The 18135-nt window shown below is 38.6% G+C and overlaps 1 protein-coding gene across 2 annotated transcripts in view; it reads left to right on the plus strand.

Moving 5' to 3' along the window:
- PAPPA2 (pappalysin 2) overlaps nt 1-18135 on the plus strand; it is a gene marked incomplete at its 5' end in the record, with an annotated part of 281240 nt that overhangs the window by 85527 nt on the left and 177578 nt on the right. For both annotated transcript variants that reach the window (XM_082656927.1, XM_082656928.1), the window contains one exon: nt 9900-10045. In XM_082656927.1, the coding sequence (XP_082513053.1) occupies nt 9900-10045 (146 nt within the window). The remainder of the gene's footprint in view (nt 1-9899; nt 10046-18135) is intronic.

The following is an 18135-nucleotide window of genomic DNA, read 5'->3' on the forward strand; positions in this document are numbered from 1 at the left end:
AAATAAAGTAAAAAATGATCTATTCCAGACAGTGACAGTGGGAAGGGAAAAATAAGGTTGGATGTTAGAGACTTTGTGAAAGAAGACTCTACAGAAGTTGGGATTAAACATCCAGTTAGTCACCAACTTCTATAGAATCTTCTTTCACAAAGTCTCTAAACCACGGCTGCCATCACCGCGTCATGCTATACCTGTTAGATCCACACCAGCAATGAGGGTGTGTCCCCATAGCCTTCCCCAAACCCTCACTGCCAGCGGCTGGGCACTGGAACACTATCGCCCAGCCCTGCTTGCAGACAGAGAAAGAAGAAGCAGTCAGAAGTAAGGTCTTCATGTTACTGTCACCTTCTAACTAGAGCACAGCTGATTGGTAGACTAAATCACATCTAGATCCCTAAGTGCAAGGGAGCTGGACAAATGTATATTTCAACTTTTCTGTCCTCCGGAAAAGGAAGGCACAGGAGAGGGAGGGTAGAATTGATGTACACAAGCCAATTGACAATATCCACCAAAAACTTCTACAACACCTTATTAATGTCTGCTTCTCTAAGCTGGTTTTTCACTCTGTCCCCCATTCTTGCATCTAGTTCCATGCACATTATAATAGTGCCCTTCACCTTGCATTATAATCATATTTTTCCATGGTTATCTTCCTCACTAGACTGAGCTGCTTGAAAAAGGGTTGTCTTCTGTATCTTTTCATTGCCAAGGCCCAACACAGTGACTCACAGATCCTAGTGAAACCAGTTGAAGAACAGAGGAAAGAATGTGTGCTTCGGAGTTAGAGGAACTTGGGTTTAATACTTGCCTCCAAAACTTACAAGCTGTGTGGTTTTGGGCAAGTGACTTTATCTCTGTAAGCTTTAGTTTCTTATCTGTAAAATGAAATAATTACGCTAACTTCATAGACTTGTGAGCTTACATGAGAAAATATACATGAAGCATCTACCATATATTTGGGATTCAGTTAATTGTGATCACTATTATTATTAGGGGCAAATAAATTATTGCCAGGTTAATGACTTATTCAATGGTTTCTTAATGATTATTTATCTTGGCAGCAAGGCAGACTTTGAAGAGTTCAGGTTTTTTTTTCCCTTCTGTATTATTATACTCTATTTTGCTTACTATTCTGAAAAACGTAAATTTTAAAATTTATCATTCTTTGCATTTTTTATGTTTATGCTGGTTCTGGGCTTTATCTTTTTTGGGGGGGCTGTGTTGGATCTTCATTGCTGTGTGCGGGCTTTATCTAGTTGTGGCGTGTGGGGGCTACTCTTCATTGCAGTGCATGGGCTTCTCGTTGCGATGGCTTCTCTTATTGCAGAGCAAGGATCTAGGCATGCAGACTTCAGTATTTACAGCATGTGGGCTCGGCAGTTGCAGCTTGCGGGCTCTAGAGTGCAGGCTCAGTAGTTTTGGCCCACGGGCTTAGTTGCTCCACAGCATGTGGGATCTTCCCAGACCAGGGATCGAACCCGTGTCCCCTGCACTGGCGGGAGGATTCTTAACCACTGTGCCACCAGTGAAGTCCCTGGGCTTTATCTTTTTTGACCCTATTTTTTAAAATAGTTTTGTGCTATTCCTCTTTCCAAAATCTACGTATGTTCTCTTAAAATTTTAGCTCAGCAGGGAGTTCCCTTACAGAACCTGTTCTTTTTGATGTTTACCTCCTTTCTGCTTTATTGGGACAATCTAGAATTACATTGATTTTCAAGGTTTATGCCCTTCTACCTCCAAAGGGCCATTTTCCCCTTGAGAGTCCTAGGCCTTGGAATCATTACTCCCTTTTGGAAATCTGTTTTACTCAAGCTCTAGTCCTTGATGTTACCAGCCTCGGCTATTGAAAAATTTAAATAGAGTTTCTTTCATTAAAGGAACTCTTGCATTCCATATCACCATCTAGTTCTTTCTTATTAATAAGAATTAAAATAAATTATCATGACCCTTTGTTGTTTCTTGACCTTTTTGAGAGATATTATCAGGAAGTCAGAAAAAGTATTTATCAGAAGTGCTGCTATTGCTATTAGCAGCACCTGCCTTCTGGCAGAGACATTCTCATCTGAAGTTCTGGTTCATCACTATATTTTTATTTTGTGTCCATTTTGGAAACTGCTTTTGGGATGTATCAAAACTATCCCTTGCCTGACCATGCCAACAGTACTTTATGCCTAGAAAATGTTCATTGCTATTTTATTTTCACTAAATGTTTTCCATTGTGGGTTTACTTCAGATGTCAGATTTCAGTTGTGTTTGCTTCCTTTTGCACTGTGGTATTACTTCTATTTCATTTAACTTTATTTCTTTCAAGCAAGGTATACCCGTTCTCAGACATAGTCTATGATTAGCTCCCCATCTAGTCTTTAAGATGATACTTGCTTTCCTATATTATAATTTTTGAACTTTGTTGCTGGCTATGTAGGCATCTGAGACCATAGGTATTGTTATTGATAATATAAGGTTTATTGACAACTGTTTATGTGTGATTTTAGATGTTATCTCATTTTTCTTCCCAATAAGTATATGCAGATTATACTTTCGTTATTGTCGTTTTACAGATAAGGACACTGAGGTGTAATGATGGTAGGCACCTTGCCAATGCCACATGACCAGTGAGTGTTAGAGGTGGGACATCAGACCAAGTCATTCTGGCTTAAACACCTGTTCTCAGGATGCTGACACATGCTACCTATGACTTTTGGTTGGGTTATTTTTTTCTTAAGTTCAACTGGGTATCACTTCCACCACGCGTTTCTTTTCCCTTATCCAGACCCAATAAGTTATCTGGGTATTCTTATGCTCCCCTTCCAAATAAATTTCAGGGTATGACTCCCTTGATAAGGTAGGTAAACTACAACCAAGAACTAGAAACGTGGGATTTATTATTTTCTGCCTCAGAAGGCAATCACAAGTTCTTTTAAAACAAGTTCTTTCGACACCATCTTTTGAAGCCAGATTTTTATTCTCTGTATGCTCTTTTCTTTTCCAAAGATACTGTATGTTTAAATGAAAGAAGATACATTCATTTTCTATTCCTGCTGCAACAAGTGACCACAAGCTTATTGGTTGAAAACAACACATATTATTAACTTGTTGTCCTATAGGTCAGAAGTATGACATGGTTCTCACTGAGCTAACATCAAGATGTTAGAGTTGCATATCTTTCTGGAGGTTCTACAGGAGAAACCATTTCTTTGCCTTTTCCAGCTTCTAAAGGCTGCCCACATTCTTTGGCTTGCTGCTCCCTTCCTTCCCTCAACTTCAAAGCCAGAAATGTAGCATTTCTCTTAGTCTACTTCTGTTGCCACCTCTCTTCCCTGACAACAGGTGGGAAAGGTTCTCTGCTTATAAAGACTCATGTAATTAGATCGGGCCCACTCAGATAATCCAGAATAGTCTCCCCATCTCAAAGTCTGTACTCTTAATCACCTCTGCAAAATCCATTTTGCCATGTAAAGTAATAGATTCCCAGGTTCCAGGGACTAGGACATGGACATCTTTGGGAGCATTATTCTGCCTACCACAGAAGATATTATGACATTAGACTTCAAGTCCTTTAAATCTCCAGTTAGCTCTTTTATTTCAACCTCAAGTTCTTACAACAGATAAAACTTTCTAGAGAATAATTTCATTTTACTTCTAGTAGTAATACTCTTTCCCACATGCATTAGCAAAAGTGAGTTTTTTGGGTGTAATAATTCCTGTCAGTTTCTCCATATTTGAATTTCAAGAAAAAAATGTGTTCCCAGTTGATTATGTCTGAGTGATGATGATATCTAGCCTCTTTGGGGACATTCAGAAGAGAAACAATAATCATCATGATGTCTTTTCTTCCTGGGGTCATTAGTAGGTGGTTGATTATAATGAGGGGAGTGAAGTGAAGAGGGGGAGTATTGAAGGAAGAATCCTGGCTTCTCTTCCTGTGTCATGGAGAGGGTGATAGAGGTGGCATCAATTCAGAGAGACAATGGAGGAGAAGTGGGTGTGGGGAAGAAGACTGTGAGTTCAGTCAGAGACAAACGGAATATCCTCCAGTCCACATACCCCCTGGGGGCGAATGATGTCATACTACCATTAATAATCAAATTACATGAGCTCAGTGTATAGCTATAAAATCTTATCCTCATACATTGTCCTCTTTCTCTAGTATTTTTGGGAGTCTTCGGAAGGGTGTGCCTTAAAAATTCATGCCCACTGGCTTCTGTGGTTCTACTGCTGTTTGCTGTTGAATACTGGCCATGGTATTTACCTTGTCTGCTGACACTCAGCATTTCCAGCTGATGCTCTGCCCTCACTGTTTCTCTAGGGAAAAGCTGGCCTTATTAGAGAACTGGCTTCTAATGCGACCCAAGGCTGTAAAACTCTCAAGTGTTAGAATAGTGCTGACATCCCTTAATTCTTTCCAGAAATGGAGAGAGTGTCCCTTCTCTTCAGTTGGTACTTCATTTTGTTATTAGGCCATGAAGCATGGCTTATGTATCCTGGGTTGTACCAATTTTCTTACAAAAAGAGTTCTTTTTGTTTCTTCCTGAGGAACTCGAAATCCAGTCTATAAAATTAGGTAATGGACAAAATACCATTGTGGTTCTTCCCTGTTCTTGCCTTTTTATCTTTCTGTGGACACTGTCACATACTGTCTCTGTGTTTAGCCAAAAATCAGACACTTCTTGCAAATATATCCATGGAAAAAATGTCCACAGATTCAGTAATTGGACCACTATTTGAGATGCATTAAAACTCACTGTGTCCGAATTTTGTTTGTGCTCAGGTAGAATCACCCATAACATTGACATGTTGACTTCAAGATGTCTGTGGGTGATCTAGGTAGAGAGAGATATATATATCTACCTGAGAGTTTTCCAAATACTGATGGTGCTTCAAAGTTTGAGAGTGGAAAAGTTCCCAACGGTGAACAAAGAGAGTGACAAAAGAATGGACTACAAACAGGACCCCAGGGAATAACTTTTAAGGATTAGAAGGGGAAAGAGAAACCCACAAAGGAGACTGAGAATCAGTGGTCACAAAAGCAAGAAGAGAATCAGGAAAGAGCGTTGCAATAAAAGCAGAGAAGCAGAGAACTTTAAGAAGCAGAAAGTAACTAACAATATAAAAATGAGCCAAAGGATTCCAATAAGAAGGTGAATGAATTTTTTCCATTTTTGTGGGGAGGGACAACTAGGAGGTTACTAACAACTTCAACAAAAGCATTTTTGATAAAGTGGTTCTCATGAAAGCCAGGTTACAGTGGGATTAGTGGATACATGAAAAAAAGGGAAACAAATGGGAGATGAAGAAATTATCCTTTCAAGAAGTTTGAATTGGAAAGGAAGAGGGTACTAGCTATGGTTTTCTCAGAAACCTCATCTTGTAGGACAAGAGGAAAGGGAATAAAAATAGGTAAGGAAGTAAATGTTTTGAGTGTGTGTGTGTGTGTGTGTGTGTGTGTGTGTGTGCGCGTGTGTGTGTGTATGTATGGGGGGGAGTGATAGAGTTCATGATAAATGGCTTCAATTTTATCATCAAAGAAGGAGGCACGATTATCTAAGAGTCAGAGGAGATTGAGGTTGCTGGGGGAGAAGGGGCAAGAAAAGGTAAAGAAGGGTAAAGATTTCAAATAATTCCTGAAGAGGAGATGACCATAATCAAATAAAAGTTTAGACAAGTAGAACTAAAGATCCACACGAGATCAGAAAATCCACCTGAGTAAAGGTGACAATGAGAATGGTGTGCAAGGGTCATTGGCAATAAGGAAGTAAAACATAAGACTGTGTTTTCAGTGGATGTTTCACATACATGTTGAAATTTCCTCAGGTGACTCTAGGATCTAAGGTAAGGGGGAAGACTGTGAGTCAGACTGTGAAGCCCTTGATGTGTACGGAGCAACCAAGAGATGGGACAATGAAAGAAAGTAGAAAGTATATGGTGACATAGTAGAGTGCCATGTGCCCAATAGCAGGAGGACTTTGACAGAGAATAAAAAACAGTTTTCTGGGCTTCCCTGGTGGCGCAGTGGTTGAGAGTCCGCCTGCCGATGCGGGGGACACGGGTTTGTGCCCCGGTCTGGGAAGATCCCACATGCCGCGGAGAGACTGGGCCCAGGAGCCATGGCCGCTGAGCCTGTGCATCTGGAGCCTGTGCTCCGCAACGGGAAAGGCCACAGCAGTGAGAGGCCCACGTACCGCAAAAAAAACAAAAAAAAATCTAAGTTTTCAGAGTGGCACTAGGCAGCTGGGAGAATGCTAGTTGGTACTCTGAGGACCGGGGGAGTAGGTCAAAGGGGATATTCACCCAGAGGAGGAAGCATAGTTGGCAAAGTGGATAGCAGATGGGGGTGGCAGAGGGAACCCTTCTGTGTATTTTGGGTCAAGAACCATGGTGTACAGTAATGACAAGAAGGTTTAGATTTGACCAAACCCGAATATCCCAGGTTTGGCACCGGTCATTTCTGTGATGGGAATTGGCTGAGGGTCCTTGGGGGCATCTGGTTTTGTTCTCATGGAGGCTGCCTTACCCCTGTGGAGTGCAGTCAGGATCTTCCTCTGGAGGGAGCTTGGTCTGACTGTGGGAAGCAGGGCCCTGGGTCCCAATCTCAGGGCATACATGCATGCGTCTTGTATGTCTTGTTTTTTAACATGCGAATTTTTGATGCTGACTCAACTTCCTTCAGACAGCTCAGGATCTTTTTCTTCTTTCTGGCCTGAATCATTTCTAACAGTCTATAAAGGAGTTATTCAACTGACTATTAAACTAGAGCACAAGAGGCATTATTTTTATATCCTTTCACTTTTACTTAGTCAGAAACTAAGCAAGAGTTGGGGCTTGCATGGACACTTAGATACTAGAGTGTGGCTAGGGGTCAGCGGTCAAGGGATCCCAACAGAAATCATCTGGGGGACAAAGGAATGTGGTGGGCTGGACACCAGGCAATGTTTAATCCCAAACCAGTAGGTCACAGTGATAAAACAGTGAGGCAGCTGCGCATTCTTCCAGGAGGCATGTCAGAAATAATAGACTCAAGCAATGGGCAGAACAACTTGATATGTCAGCCTCAAGGAAAGCTTGTTTTTGAGAAAATTTTTTATAAAGGTCAAGGTGCAGCTTCTCTTTGGTCTGTCTGAGTCCTCAGGGAGAAGTTCGTGGTGAGTATCTCAGTCTAGAGTGTGGAGAGGATGAGTAAAGGGAGATCCTGGCAGAAATTAAGTAGATCAATGCAGTTCACCTCTCTTCATACATAGTTCTGGTCAGTTCATGGTCCCATGCTTTTTATGAAAGTTATGTATATCGTTTCACCCTTCTTTGAACATTAAGTTCTTTTGGTTGGATGACAAGTTTATCTCTTAATAAATCATTTCTGAAGCAAGATATTAAGCTCTGAATTTTAGAATAATGACCATTTTCTCCACCCTAGGTCTGAGCCAGGCTCTGGTTACATTAGTGGAGAAGCTAAGACGTTTATCTTAATTAGCTCTGATTAAATTCTGAAATGGCATACATGTGTTATAATAGGCAAGGCAGTCTACATGAAAACTGGACACCCTGCTATCTACACTTTGCCCTTTTTTGGTTTATGGAATAATCTAGACAAAAATCTGTCTTCAACAAAATAAAGCTTTCCTGTATCAATTCAATTAGTGACTGTTTCCAACTGTCTCTAGCTTTTAAAAATGTATTTTATCCCTTATACTTGCCAACTTCTATCTATATCTCTAAGGAGTGCAGGAATTAGAGTGGCTGTACCCAGTTTTCCACAAGTATGACATAAACACTCTCATCTGGAAGGGTAATTTATGGCTGGAGAGTGGAATGGGCAAGGAAGAAATGGGAGATGAGTAGAATCAGCTAATGAGTTGGTAGTGGAGGAAGAGGCCTCTTGGAGGGTGGCTCAAGGGAGGTTAGTGGAACTGCTGGGTTGAGGGAGGATAGAAGGATGATGGCCAAGACTGGTAAGTGGCAGACAGAGAAGCCAGGAACACACAGATAGCCCAAGTAAACCATGCCAGGAACAGGGGTATTTGGGGTAAGTGAGGGGGGAGGAAAGAGAGAAAACTGTCAAGTTACCAATTCCTAATTTTAATGGGAACTCTGAAATAGGAACAGAGGGTGTAGATTTTCTTTCTTGGTACCCTGAGCTGTACATAGGCTATCACTGATCCTCTCTGCCCTTATTTCTTTCTCTTATTTTCTGTTTGTTTCTTTTTTCCCTTTTCTTTCTTCTCTCTCTCTCCTCCCATCCACCCTCCCTCTTCTCCTTCTGTCTGACCAGTTAGACCACCTCCATGTTGAAGAGTTGATGTCATCATAACTCCAAACCATCCATTTATCAATACAGGAAATTGTAATTATTTTTAATAACGGAGAAAAGGAAAGGGAATGTGACTAATGTCCAGGGAAAACCAGGCAACAGTTCAAAAAACACTCCAGGAAAGTATCAGAAGGAATATCCCTCTGATCACATCTGACACCACTTCATGAAATTTGGATGATTTATTGGGGATGAGAATTACTTTTCCAAGATATTATAAGTCAATAAGAAAGAATATTTTAAAATCCCCATTCTCTCAAGCATTTTTGGTTCTAAAGCAAAATCTTTTTGTGTTTCTTTACTTTTATTCCCCTTTTTGGTTCTGTGCCAAAGAACATAAACACAGTCTCCTTTGGGATCTCTATTTCTTGAGTACTCCTCGCCAGTATATCCTACATGTGGATTAAATAGATGGCATCAACAGTGTAGTTGGGAGGCAGAGTGAACGGAAGAAGAAGGGTCATGCTCTTCTAGCCTGAGCTTCTGGGTTGAGAGATTTCAGTGTCTGCAGCTTGTCTACCAGAATAGCAAGAATAAAGCATGAATCTATAAAGGAAATTTCAACTGTGTTGAGCGAGCTGTCTGCACAGTTGAAGCTGTGATAGGATCATTCCTATCTTTGGAGTGGCATTCCCATGGCCACTGTAGGAAGCATCCAGTGAATCCAAGGGGCCACTGGGTTCTGGTTTAGTTGTTCTTTCTTAAAATAGTTCTTCATGGAGTATGATGAGGCTCTGTTTGCCCATAGTAAAGTTTTAAGTTTCACTGATGCCAGGAAGATGAAGGTCTTTGACTATATATGAGCTTAAAGAAAGATCAAATGCTTGTTTCCCTTTTTTATGGGCCATGGGGCATGTGATTTTAATAGACCTTTAAGTCTGTGAATAAGTTCAAACATAATATTACCTAGTGCTGTGAAGGCCACCAATAGAGATACTTGGTGAGTATCACAGGTAGTCGGAGTAGGGGTAGAGAGTCTATGGATTAAGGTACTAGAAAGAGAAATATATATAAAATTAACATTCTTTGCAGTAGCTTATGATATCCTCTCCTACCTATAACTCATCTCATTTTTTCCTGTTTTACTTTATATTTTCTGGCTACTATTTACCTTTAAAAATAGGCCTGAAGCAAGCATATACTGAAATAGAGATTCAATCGGTCTTCTTATCATAATAATGATCATGCAGTGTGATGGAAAGAACCAGGGACTGAGAGTTGAAAGGCCTTCTTCACCGTGGGCTGGGGTGGGGGTGGGGATAACTCTCAGGGTATAGAGTTAAGGGTATTATTGGATTTATCTTGAAGAAATAATCTGGGTGTAGAGTGGAGAATTGAGTATGATGTCAAATACTGACTATCCATATAAATATTGTGGTGCTAAAAAGGTAGGATATTATTTATCTTGGAATAAGTATCCTAAATGTGTATTAGTGCATTTTTGAGAGCTTCATAACACCTGGTCTTGCCCTCTCTGCTCCTCTCCTCTAAAAAGCAATGCTGGTTGGGAGAGTCAGAGTCTGATTAGGTCTGGTTCTACTGTTCTCTATGGACTGATCCTTTGGTGTGACATTTCCTCCTCTTACGTGCTCTTCAGGGCATACATGAGTGTGAAGGAGCTGAAAGAGGCACTGCAGCTCAACAGCACTCACTTCCTCAACGTCTACTTTGCCAGCTCAGTGCGGGAAGACCTTGCAGGTGCTGCCACCTGGCCTTGGGACAAGGAAGCCATCAGTCACCTGGGTAAGTAAAGTGAAGACCAACTATAGTAGGAAAAATGAGGAGATTGGAAGGGAATCCATGAAAGTGCATTTGGGGAAAAAACAGAGAGAAAAATAAATTTACTTAATGAATTAGCTGCTTTGGGCTGAGAATAGCTTTTGGGAGAATCTCTCAAAATGTTTCAGTGCAGACAGGTAAGATGTATTAGAGCAAACAGTGGCAAAAACTCAGAATGTCCTAGACCGAATCTGTAATCTAGACGTTAATAAATTGCTGACATGGAATAAGATCCATTTTATGTCTTGGAGAGCCTCAAGGGGGAAACTAGCAAGAAGGTGGCTAGACTATGAAACCTGGTTTGCAGTAAACACTGAGCCAGAAGATTGGTGGGCTTCTTGCATGGATTGGAATCCTGAGGAGATTCTGGGAAATTAAAACAGGTGGGGAGCTTGTCTGCTTACCTAGGAAAAAGGTGACACCTTAATACTGAGTGGAACTACTGCATGCTTAAGAAAGATAATTCCTTTTATTACAATATCTTATCATTATTATAAAGGAAATATTACTGACCAATCAATAGAATCATTAAATCAGTTTATGTGGATGAAGAGTAATTATTCAATATAATTTGTATATACTTTCAAAGAGTCTTGTATAGGATTCTACCAAAACTTACTTTAAAACTGAATTACCATAATTGAGAGGAATTTTTCATGTTGGAAAGAGAATGCTTGAAAGAGACCAGAAACCATTTTATGAGTGATTTAAAAGAGATTATGCAAAATTAACCTTCTTAGTAGTCAAATACAAAGCAGAGAGAAATAAACTGAATAAACATCACATAATACTGTATATGTCAAACCCATGTATGATGGGTCATTGTGAAGTGGAGTCCAGAGTATTGAAATGATACTCAAATAAAATATGAGCAAGTGTCCAAACAATTGGAGAAGGAAAATGATGAGCAGTAGGTTAGCAATAGGTGAAAAAATGTTGTGGCTGTTCAAGAGGAAACCAGAACATAAAAATCCTTGTAGTGAATCAGGTCAACATCCAGAAGGGTTATATATCTCAAGCAAAGGAGGAGACAATGAAAAGTTAAACCTGTGGTGATACAAACTGAATGCTTTGTTATTATGCTGGATTTCATTGGCTCTATAGTATCTGATACAATTTTAAGGCTCTGCAGTCCTTTTATCACTAAATTTTGTATTTTCAGTTCTCAGTATATTAGAAGTCAGAAATTTGTGAGATGAGTGGAGCTTTCCAGGTGAAAGCTAATGTGAGTCATTCTAGTCTTCAAAGTAGCAACAAAGTGGGCTAGAAGGTTATATTCCAATAATTCATTTAGCAGTGAGTTTGAGTATCTTGAATTATCCTCATGAAAAACAATACTAGCAGAGGAGCATGTAACACGGTAAGAAATTACCTCCAAATTGGTTCATACCTGATTCACCAAAGGTTACCTTTTCGGTATATATGACAGCTAGGTTTACCCAGCAATTGTTTCTATGAATCCTAGGTCTATCATTGAGTACTGAATCTACTTGTTCAAAAAACCTAAAAAAATGATCTTCCTGGCCATTATGGAGACAAATCTTGGCCTCTTGATAAGAATTATTGGACTGGGAGCAGAGCCCTGAATATTTTTCTAACTTTGTTGGCACTAGGCCATTGACAAGATTCATTTAACTATAAAAGTGGATAAAATAACACCCCTCCAAAAATTAACTATTTGGAGACATCAGACATCAGCCAAGACAACGAGGTTTTGAGGGACCCAATCCCAGTGAGGAGAAAAATGCATTGAAATGAGCTCTACGTATAACTCAGATTTTTTTCTCCTTTAGGGAAATTGCCAAAATCTCAGTGAAAGTAATAGAGGCAGAGCAGGGAGAAGCAGCCTAAAGCTTGCTTCTCACTACTGAGGAGACAAAAATTAAAGGTCAGGCCTTCTAAGGCATCCAGACTTGAGGGACCAAGCTTCCAGAAAGATAGAAATCATGAAAAAAAATGAGCCTGATAGTCTGCTCATTATTTGAAGATTTTTCTAATTACTAAACTATGCATGCTCAGGGCCAGTGGCCATAAAACAAGTATAAAATAACTGCTAACGATTAAAAAGCTGAACAGTGATTTCAGGAATCTCATAGTGGAGGGGACAAAAAAATGAAGTTGAGGTCCTATCAAGGAGGGGCTTTGAGATACCCTATGTGTGAGGGAAAATATAAATAGCCTAGCTTACACAAAGCCTAAAATTCAGCCTGAAACACTCTTAAATCCCTGTTTGGAGGAAGGTCATCTGCCTATATTTAACTGCTTAACAAAAGAAAATTAAATATGCTCTGGAGGAAGACAATATCATCAAAAGCCTCTACAAGTTTTCATGCACAGTGGCCAGAAATCAGTTAAAAAAAAAAAAAAATTACCAGTTATGCCAGAGATAAGACCAAATGATGGTAAACTAAACTAAACAAAGAAACAATCACTAAATAAACGCAGACCCACAGATTATCCATATATTGGAGTTACTGAATATTGGCTTAAGATAATTGTGATTAATATGCTCAAAAATAGATAAAAAGGTGAAGAGTGTCTTTAGAAAACTAGAATCTATATTAATGAATCAAATGGAAATTTTAGGACAAAAATACAGTAACTGAAATTAAGAAATTAGTAGATTGGTTTATGAGCAGGAGAAAGGTTTAATGAACTAGAAAACTGTAGAAAACATACATATTGAAGCTCAGAGAGAAAAAGTGATGGAAAAATATAGAAAACAACTTGGGACATTTGAGATCTGATGAAAAATTCCTAACGTAAATTGGAGTTCTAGAAGAAGAGGAGAAGGATATCGGGGCAGAAATAATACCAGAGATAGCTGCTGAGAATTTTTCAGGGTGACAAAAAATATTAAACCACAGATTCAAAATGTTTTACAAACCCCAAGAAGGATAAATAGAAAGAAAATCACAACTAGATTCATTATAACAAAAGTGCTGAAAAACCTCAAAAGTCGCCAGAGAAAAAAGTTATGTTACTTTAAAAGGAACAACAATAAGATTGACAGGCTGACCTTTCAACAGAAACTATGGAAGTCAGAAGACAATAGATTGATATATTTTTTAAAATGCTAAAAGAGAATTATTACCAATTTATAATACTATGTTCAACAAAAATCTTTTAAAATGAAGAAAAATTAAACATATTTTCAGATAAAAACTTAGATAATTTAAAACCAGCAGTAAAATAAATACTGAAGAAGAAAGCTATCCAAACAGAAAGAAAATGACTCCAAAAGGAAACAGAGGCATGCAAAAAGAAATGAATCACACTAGAAAGGATAAAAATATTAAAAGTAATAACAATGTCTTTTTGGCTTAAAATTTATGTAGAGTTAAAATATGATGACAATGGCACGAAAGACAAGAAGTAAATAAAATTATATAATTTAAGGGCCCTTCTACACCAGTATCTGGAAAAAATACTGATTTATTAATTTTAGATAGCTTATATACACCTTATATTATATAAGAATTAACTCAAAATAGATCATAGACTTAAATATAAAAAGTAAAACTGTATAACTTTCAAAAGAAAACATAAGAGAAAATCTTCAGGGCAAGACTAGGCGAAGAGTGCTTATATATGACACCCAAAGCATAGTCCATAAAAATGAAAACTGATAAATTGGACTTAATCAAAATTAAAACTTTTTCTCTGAGAAACACTCTGTTAAGATGAACAAGGAGGGCTTCCCTGGTGGTGCAGTGGTTGAGAGTCTGCCTGCCGATGCAGGGGACACGGGTTCGTGCCCCGGTCTGGGAGGATCCCACATGCCGCGGAGCAGCTGGGCCCGTGAGCCATGGCCGCTGAGCCTGTGCGTCCGGAGCCTGTGCTCCGCAATGGGAGAGGCCACAGCAGTGAGAGGCCTGCGTACCGCAAAAAAAAAAAAAAAAAAGATGAACAAGGAAATGGCAGTCTTAGAGAAAGTATTTGCAAACCACGCATCTCGCAAAGGATTTATATCTAGAATATATTAAGAACTTTCAAAACAATAGTAAAACAAACGAATATTCCAGTTAGAAAACAGACAAAAACACAGACATTTTACCAAAGAGAGTATACAGATGGAAAATAAGCACATGAAAAGATATTCAGTATCATTAACCATTAGGGAAAAGCAAATTAAAACCACAATGAGGTATCACTATACTTATTAGTAGAGCTAAAAAAAAATAGTAACAATACAAAATGCTGATGAGGATGCAGAGAAACTGGATATTGCATATATTGCTGATGGGAAAGTAAAATGGCACAGCCACTCTGGAGAACACTTTAGCAATTTCTTATAAAATTAAACATACACTTACCATATGACCCAGCAGTTGGACTGTTGGACACTTATCCCAGAGAAATGACTACTCGAAATCCAGCTTTATTTGTAATAGCTCCAAACTGGAAATGATAAAGTGTTCTTCGGTGCTAACTGCTTAAGCAAACTGTGATACATCTACACAATAGAATATCACACAGCAATAAAAAGAAACAAAGTATTAATACGTGGAACAACTTAGTTGGATGTCAAGGATATTATATGGAGTGAAAAAAAATCTCACAAGTTGCACGCTTATGATTTAGTGTCGTAGTCTCAAAATTTTATGTGGTATTCTCAAAATTAAAAAAAAAAAACCCAACAGAGATAGAGGACAAATTAGTCGTTGCTAGGAGTTAGGAATGGGGTGAGGGGTGGTGGGGAGAGGGGTATGTGTGTGGAGTGACTTAAAGGATAATAGAGGAGAAATCTTAATGGTAGTTACACAAAGGTATACATACATGTGATAAAATTGCATAGAACTGCACACAAACACACTTGCATGTGCACACATACACACACATGCACAAGCTTGCATGCAAAAACTGGTGAAATCTAAATAAGGTCTGTGGCCTCTTTGCATGAGCAGAACACTTCACATATAGCAGGTGCTCTTTGAATGCTCACTGATTGAAGGGATGACTGAATAAATGAGTGAAGGTATTAAATTTAAATAGTTTCAAGAAATATTTAAATTATCTCATGAGTCACTGACTCATAATGAATTGCAAAAGAAGCTAGGGATATTTATATTTTATTCTTAAAACTTTTAGGAATAACTAGTTCCCCTACAACATGTTTCTTAATGTGCATTTAAGAAGTAGAAGACTAGCTGAAAATCTGACTCAATATGAAACTTCTCATGTTATTATTTATTTTTTCTTGTTCAGTCATAACTGTGATTGAACAAAGGAATCATATTGACCTAAATCGGGTGTAGAGTAGTACAGACAGCTGGCATAACATGATAGAGGAAGACATTTAGGATTTTCTAAACAGAGTCTTTTCGAGACTCAAGATAAGATTATCTGTGTCAACATTCAAGACCCTGTATTTTGAGGGTCAGCTGAGTGACCTGGCAGATAAGTACGCTATTTTTAAGGCTGAATCCAGTTTCTGACTACAAATGGCTTAAGTCACTATGAGGAAAGACCAAGGTAATCTGTGGTCCATCAACACCATTTCTGGCCTTTAGCATGATTTTGTACTTTTAATGTTGTGGTAATGCAGGGCAGAATTTTTTATAAGTAAAGTAAATGGATAAATGAGATCCCCTTGAGCTCAGTTGTTTGAATATCTTTAACCTTAGTATACAGCACTTAAACTGAAAACATATCTTCAAAGGCAGAAGACTTAAATTAGTGGTAAACCAGACCTTTTATAAACCATTAATATCATAATTATTCATTCATTCATTCAAAGAAAAACTGTTGAATCTATTTCATGGCGGTATCAGAGATAGAATAATTAAAAGAAGTCCACCGTAAAGGTTTGCACAGCACACCTGGGATACAGACATGCAAATACACACTTATAATACTACACGATGCTGCCACACAGGAGGTCAAGTAGGAACATGATGAGAAAGTGCCTGATTGTGCTGAAAACATCAGGGAAGAAGAGAAGAGTTCCCAGAGGAGCTGAGGCTTGAGGGGAGAGTTGAAAGATGAGCAGGAGTTTGCTTGGCAGACAATGAGAGGGCATTCCATAGTGAAAGAAATGGTAAATGCCAAGGTTTAGACTGTTAAAAACCTAGACTTGCTTAGAAGTGGAATGTCCTTGGAATGGCTAGAGCAGAGCTCTTCAAACTTATTCTTGCTCTCTTGTACCTCCTAAAAGACTTTTGAAAAACTCTGTACCACTTCATTGATTTTAAGAGTAACACCTAAAAATTTAACCATAAGTTTAAATTATAGCAAAGAATATAATTTCTGGCATATTATTTTAAATTATTTACATTTAAAAATACATTTTAAATCTACTCTTCTAAATGTATCTTTGGTAACATAATAATTTGATAATCATTCATTAAAAAAACTCATGGCCATGCACTTTTTTAACATTGAGAAATTATTCATTGCTCTTTTTTTCTCTTTGAATTTGTTTCCATTTCATTGCTCCTATAGAACTTTATACTAATGTAACATATAAATATACTTTTTTCAAAGTCTTTAGTTAGTCACCTATTTTTCTGCTAAAAACATATTTTGAATAAAAACATAAACATTTTGTGATATTTTTAATTAAAGTTTTTATTTTGAGATCATTAAATATTCACATACAGTTGTAAGAAATAGTACAAAGAGATTCCACATATCCTTTACCCATTTTCCTCTGGTGGTAGTACCTTGCAAATCTGTAATACAATATCACAAGCAGTATATTAACATTGATATTGATCATAAGTTATAACATGCTAAAAATTTGTTCTCAATTGAGTTAGCTTTTGAAATGATTCCTTGTCCAAAATTGATCAAAACAATATTTTAAAATGTTGATTCATGACTAGTAAACAAAGTGGAAAATGCATATTTAATGAGCCAAGAGTGGCTTTTCTCTCCCAGATTAGTTCTTGTGTCAGTGGATGAAGAGTATTTATTGCTATAATAAGACAGGATTTAGCATCATTTATATTGCTTTTTTTTTCTTTTATAGCTCTAAGTACTGAGAAACTTTGTTCACATAAATAAGTAGATGGGGGAGAAAAGAGTTCTGTTTGATTGAGGGGATGATGGTGCTAAGGTAGAAAATATAGAAAAAGCAGGAGCAAAGGGGAGGCAGTTTGGCTTTGGAGGTGTTGAATTTGAGATCTCTACAAATTTGACCATGAAAGGCACTTCCACAAAAGCAGAAGGAGGAGCAGGATTCAGGCGTGTACCAGACAACAAAGGAGAGAGGGGTTTGAGAAAGTCCCTTCTGGCCCACAAATATGACTGCTTCAGAGTGATGAAGTACGTACAAGAGCTTCTTGGCCAGGTTAGAGAGGACAGTCGGTCACTCTCTGGCACAGAAGTTAGGCACTTCAGAGTGTTCTGAGCCAACCATCTTCCTTAATTGTTCTAGGGAATGTCTGTACTGCCAAGGAACATTCAGAGATCCTGATCAGATCATAAGCAACATGCCTCAATACATGGGACCCAAGAACTTTGTGGGAGGGAACTTGAACCTGGCTCACAATGGGGCTTTAGACACATGGGATCTTCCAAGGAGTCCAGATAATGTGACCCTCGGAGGAAAAAAATGTCTTCGAGTGATAGAGTGGGCTATGGCTTCCGAAAGATAGGAAGAAATGTATCTTGAGCAAGTCACCTCATATATAAAATGGGAATAACAAGCATGAGGAAGACTACCTGGCACATAGTAGGGCTTCAATAAATATTAGCTCCATTCGTAGTAGTAGCAGCAGCAGCAATAGAAGTTCCAAATACCATGGCTGCTGTTGCTGGTTGGGCCCTTACCTTCCCACCTACTTCATCTCCATCCTAGAGATTTTCAGTGCCCTAGAAAGATGTTGGCTTTCTAGGGGAAAAAAAAAAATGTGTTTTTAGGTGTCCAATTGCCTGCAATGGTAAAGCAGCTTATAAGAAACAAAGGGAGGCTCCTTATAAGTCACAGAAGGAAAGAATAAGTGATTGTTGGCAGTTTGGGGGAGACGGGTAGTGCCTGACGAGGGTCTGTGGGTGTCATGGGGCCAGATGGACTGGAGAACAGCTACCACAGGGGTGATGCAGATGTG

This window comes from Grampus griseus, assembly GCF_964374135.1.
Source record: "Grampus griseus genome assembly, chromosome: 1".
Lineage (NCBI taxonomy): Eukaryota > Metazoa > Chordata > Mammalia > Artiodactyla > Delphinidae > Grampus > Grampus griseus.